This window comes from Lolium perenne, chromosome 1, assembly GCF_019359855.2.
Source record: "Lolium perenne isolate Kyuss_39 chromosome 1, Kyuss_2.0, whole genome shotgun sequence".
Classification (NCBI taxonomy): Eukaryota; Viridiplantae; Streptophyta; class Magnoliopsida; order Poales; family Poaceae; genus Lolium; species Lolium perenne.
In genome coordinates, this window is record NC_067244.2 from 43,478,361 (window position 1) to 43,484,254 (window position 5,894).

Consider the following 5,894-nt stretch of genomic DNA (forward strand, 5'->3'; position numbering starts at 1 on the left):
GTTTCAGTTATAGCCTTCAACAAATCTTCTACACAAAAAGGGCTATAGTGATATACGTGCTTAGATTTCAGTTTTACCCTTCTATGAAAGAGGCTATATACATCCCATTATTAGGAAATTCTATATAAAAAAATGCTATGCTACCAGAGATATTAAACACGGCTACCTACTAAGCCATGCTTACAGATCATCTTGCATATTGTTTGCCAGCAATGTAATAGTAAAATGTTCCAAAAAATTGGTTGCATGGCATGAAGGTTAATTTGACAGTAGATATTGACAATCTTTTGTTGGGCTCATGATCCCACCAGTAAGTATCTGTATGAGCAGTATCTGCACCAAAAAAAACTAATGAGGTTAATGTTTGCATGAAATTTATACCCAGAACAATTATTTGAACTGATATATGCTAGGTGTGTTACCTTGAATGATTACCCTGATCTCTCATCCACCATATTGACTTTGCAAATATCCAATCTCTTGAAAAGGAAATGAGGTATAGGTCATAACGGTGGGCCAAATGTATTATTCATTTTGTTGCAGGGATTTGTACTGCAAACAAATGTCCCAATTAGCATTTCTAGCGACACAAATGTAATGAATAAGAACAAGTACCACATAAACCAATCATGAGCAGTTTTAAGTGTCTGGACCTTCAGGCACGACATCTTGTCATATGAAAATATATTTTCTATAGCAAAGAAAATTTATCGACAGCCATGTCCCGTGAGTAACACATTAGCATAACTTCAGTGGCAAAGGATAAATCGTCGATAATATGGGATAATGTATCAAAGAAGATCCATCCAGGTACATATTAGACCTGCATCCGGTAAATCCCTCGCCCTAATTAACCAGAGTAGGCCAAAAGCATATAAATAAACAAAACGAAAAGACAAAACATGAGTGGTAATGTCGATCAGATCCATTAACAGGGAAAACGATAGTGAACCTAAGCCTTGGGTATCGTTGAGTATCAAGCTAAAAGAGAAGAAAAGAAGATACAGTAAAGTACCAGCAAGTTCTCCAACTATAGCCTTGTTGTCAGCTTCTTCTGACGCTGCCGGCTGCCACAGTGCCATGGTCCTCTGCACTCCGCTTTGCTGACGGTGTTGTGGGCGTCATGGTCCTCGGCCAGGGGTGGTAGCAGGGAGGCTTCGACATGATGTCGCAGTCCAAGAACAGGTGCAGGCGGAAGTGCCGCTGGCCGTCGAGCGCTGACATGTCTGACCAGTTGGCGGGGTTTGAGATTTCCCATCCTCATACCTTCATCGATGCCCTCGTGCGCAGATGCAAAAAGGACGATCGGAAGGTTGTGGATAGAGCACCACAGTGCGCCAATGTCTGCCTCTGCGTTGCTGGCCGCTTCGGGAGGGAGTGGGGCAGCGGTGCCGCTGGCCGTAGAGAGCTCACACTGCTGACCAGCCGGCGGGGATGGAGATTTCCCGTCCTCGTGCCAGCATCGTTGCCCTCGTACTCGTATGTAGATTGAAAAATTCAGAGATTGGGGACAGAGCACCCGCCTCGAGAGGTAGAGGACGATGTCCTCCTCTGTGCTTCCAGCCAGCTCGGGAGGGAGTGGAGGACGCGGAGCTCCTCCGTGCCGCCAGCAGTCTGGGAGGGAAAGAAGGGCGTGGCGCGCGGCCAGCCGCCTCGGGAGAGAAAGGAGGATGTGGAGCGCCACCAGCCGTGCTAGGTGCCACGACTACCATGGAGGGAGTCCCGCGAGGATAGGGGAAGGAGTTGGAGAGGATGGCGCCGGTGCCCGGGATAGAGTGCCACGACTACCATGGATGGAGAGGAGGACGCTCCGCTCCGCCCCATCCAAGCCTCCAAGAACCCTAGCGCAGATCCCTCGCGCCGCCGCCGCTCCGCTCCCTTTTTCCCCTCCACCTTTCTTCGTCTCCAGGAAAATCCATCGGGGCGACACAGTCGCCCGCAGGCCGAGCCGCCGCCAGAAGATTGATCTAGCAGCCCGGAATGGAGAGAAGTGTGCGGAGCTCCTCCTCCGCATTGCTGCCTTGTCCCATCAATAGATGCCTCAGTAGGACGCCGGCCGTGGTGGAGGATGGCGTCGGCGGTGCGTCGAAAGAGAGAAAATGGATGATATGCGGGCAAGTAGAATGGATCAGATACAGTAAGCGGTGACTGTGAAACCATGACCACCGCTTTGACCGCACGGGTATGCACAAAGTCCAAGATTTTGGGTCCACCTTACGCTACTACGGGTACATAGGAAAGGATCAAACGAAGCGGCACTGGACGGATCGAAACACCTCGTAAAATTCTTAGAGAGCACCGAAATTGTACACACATAAACCTAGCAGAAATCTAAAGATATGAACTATAGACGTGTCAGCCCCAGGTTAATTCTTAACAAACCTCAAAATTTTGAGGAAAAAGAAGTTGGTTACACTTTAATATAGTAGTTATGTGTATAATTGCATCTTTCTCAACAAAAGAGTATACATGTAGGTCAGGGGGGGGGGGGGGGGGGAGATTTTGGGGGGCTGTTCACGTGTCTGGTTGGGTATGTCCTTCGGAGACATCCAATGAACTCCAAGTATCAAGATTGGAGTGCCGCGAATCATATCTTCCCAATCCAATGTCGGCCGTTGGACACTTGCAAAGGAAGATAGCAAGACATGTACTTAGAAGTTAGAACTCATACTGTGGGTTCTGTATTCTGGATAACGAAATGAGATAAGAAAGGAAGCGCGTGAATGCTAGTGACTTGTCTACAGTGTACACATGATACCGCCGACTTCAGCTAAAGGTAATGGTGTTGGTGTGAGGTCTCATTGCACATACCCACCACACCTACACAAAGAAACCACAATTTTAAGCTGGCTAGCCGGTCAATCTGAGAAGGAAAAAAATTGCATAAACAACTGCAGGCAATAATAAGATTGGATTTTGCTGATTGTAATTGTGAATAACGGTGCATTTTCACCATATTCGGTGCAAACATAAATTCAAACCTACCTTGAACGCTACGGATTTGAAAGGCCAGATGATATAGCAATTAAGGGGCTGTAGTTTCAAGTTTGGTGGTGCTTCTCGAGCATCGATCCTCGAGCTCAGGGGTGAAAACCCCATATCTAGCCTTGGCTATTTAGGCAAAGCAGTGATCACAGTTTTCGTCCCGTGCACGAGACGTCCCGTGCATGAAAATATTAGGTTCATCGTGAATCATTATGTATCAGATTTTCGAAACACAATGAAACCTAATATTATTTGTAGCACGAATCGCGGAGCAGGAAACAAAGCAAAACAAATGGCAACCACGTGCATGGGATGTCCCGTGCATGAGAGAAAGACATTTCTAAACGAAGATTGTGCTTAGAGTTTGCTCTGACGTGCGCTCCAAGGTCTCCATGTCGATGATTTATCATGTCTTCTTTTTTTACGAATTTTGTTATGTGCATCCTTCAGGTCAAACTGTTGCACATGTTAGATTGTCTCAATGCGTTCATATAGTGCCCATAAGGAACCTCGTAGTGCTGATAACGATAAGGAAAGCATGGGTAGTCGGGATGGCTCATGGCTGTAGCTCCCTTTGTGTAGCAACTACTCAAAATTTTCTGAATCACACCAAATTATTTATAAATGGTAGATAACTAATTCATCAGGAGGGAGCCTAGGACCGGGTAAACCTGACCCTGATAACAAATTTACGAAATGAAACTGGAGAGAGACGTTAGATGGATGCGGCATGCAGCAGAGGATAGCAGTCGATCGATCGTCAGTTGCACAAATTGAGGAAAGCAGGCCAAAAATGGCGCAGGATCTTATCAGTCGACAAGTGATCGACAGCTGCTGCACTCGTCACTTCCCACTCCTGCTACCCGCTACTTCCGCTCGCTCCGCCGTCTCCGGACATCTGCGCGCGGCAGCAAATCTTTGTGAATGGGTGGCTACATGCCGGAGGGCGGCGGCGGCCGTGCCGCCCGCGCAGGACGGTACCCGCCTCTCGCCTCCCTCGTCGTCTCCACCATCGCCGCCTTCTCCGCCGTCATCGTCATCGCCGTCCTCCACTCGGTCTGTCCCGCCGTTCATTCTTGCATTCTTCTATTCGATTCGCGTTCGGTCAATCAATCTCTACTGATCGGATCGAGCAGCAAAGTTTTCAACAGATTGATCACGACGAACAATGCGAATTTTCACATCGATTTCTTCTGTGTGTCTGCGCGTCGATGGTGACGATGGTAAACTGGTGTTTGCAGGCGTACGACGACGCTCTGTCCCGGACGCGGACGCTGCTGGGGCACAACCTGGAGCCGACGCCGTGGCACCCGTTCCCGCACGACAAGGGCCGCCCGCCGCCGCGCGCCGCGCTCCGGTGCGCCTCCTACCTCGCCTGCCTCCCGCCGCTCTCGCAGCCGCGGCCGGCTGCGGCGGCGCTGGCACCCAACAACGCGTCGACGAGGCCGCGGCGGCAGTGCCCGTCCTACTTCTCCGCCATCCACCGCGACCTCGCGCCCTGGAAGCGCCGCGCCGATGGCGTTGGCGGCGTCACGCGCGCTCTGCTCGAGTCAGCCCGCGCCAGGGCATCCATGCGCGTCACCATCACCGGCGGCGGGACGAGGCTGCACGTGGACCTCTACTACGCGTGCGTGCAGAGCCGCGCGCTCTTCACGGTGTGGAGCCTCCTGCAGCTGATGCGGCGGCACCCCGGCCGCGTCCCGGACGTGGACCTCATGTTCGACTGCATGGACCGCCCCGCCATCAACCGCACCGAGCACAGCGGCGAGGGCGCGCCCCCGCCGCCGCCGCTGTTCCGGTACTGCACCACCCGCGACCACTTCGACATCCCGTTCCCGGACTGGTCCTTCTGGGGCTGGCCGGAGACGCACATCGAGCCGTGGAGCCGCGAGTTCAAGAGCATCAGGCAGGGCGCCAAGAAGGTGCGGTGGCCGGACCGGGTGCCCACCGCGTACTGGAAGGGCAACCCGGACGTGGCCTCGCCGCTCCGAATGGCCCTCCTCGCCTGCAACGACACCAACCTCTGGCGAGCCGAGATCATGCGCCAGGTATGTAATCCACCTTCACCTTGCAAAATCCCATCACTGATGAACTCCGGTGGTGCATGCTGAACAATCAATCAACCAATCACGGTAATGCAGAACTGGGACGAGGAGGCGAGGTCCGGGTACCAGAACTCGAAGCTGTCGAGCCAGTGCACGCACCGGTACAAGATCTACGCGGAGGGGTTCGCGTGGTCGGTGAGCCTGAAATACATCCTCTCCTGCGGCTCCACGGCGCTGCTGATCGACCCGCTGTACCAGGACTTCTTCAGCCGGGGGCTGGAGCCGCGGGTGAACCACCTGCCGGTGAGCACCGTCGGGATGTGCGAGTCCATCCGGGACGCCGTGGAGTGGGGCAACGCGCACCCGGACGAGGCGGAGCGCGTCGGGCGGCGCGGGCAGCGGCTGATGCAGGACCTGGCCATGGACGCCGTCTACGACTACATGCTGCACCTGCTCACCGAGTACGCCAAGCTGCAGGACTTCCGGCCGGCGCCGCCGCCCACGGCGCAGGAGGCCTGCGTCGGCTCCGTGCTCTGCCTCGCCGACGCGCACCAGAGGAGGTTCCTCGAGGCGTCCGCCGCGTCGCCGGCAACTGCCGAGCCGTGCTCCATGCCTCCCGACGTCTGACTGATCAAAGCCCGCCAAGCTGCGATCGGAGTGGAGTGAACATTCCTTGTGTCCAGCGTAAAGTGCATGGCCGTGCTTGGACTTGTACACGTTCGTACGTGGGCGATGCTCATTGGGAGGTTAGGGATGGATGCAGCGATAGAGGAATTAGTTTAGTGGTCTCGGCGCGTCTCAATTTTGATGCCGATTTTTTTGTGAACTAGTGTTGATCGATCTCTAATAAAGAAAATTTGATTA

The 5,894-nt window shown here is 53.1% G+C and overlaps 1 protein-coding gene across 1 annotated transcript; it reads left to right on the forward strand.

Moving 5' to 3' along the window:
* The first annotated feature begins 3,691 nt into the window (after positions 1-3,691).
* LOC127348116 (uncharacterized) lies at positions 3,692-5,894 on the forward strand. The gene is made up of 3 exons (XM_051374216.2): positions 3,692-4,041; positions 4,227-5,033; positions 5,127-5,894. The coding sequence occupies exons 1-3, from the start codon at positions 3,910-3,912 to the stop codon at positions 5,655-5,657; spliced, it is 1,470 nt and encodes a 489-aa protein (XP_051230176.1). The 5' UTR covers positions 3,692-3,909; the 3' UTR covers positions 5,658-5,894.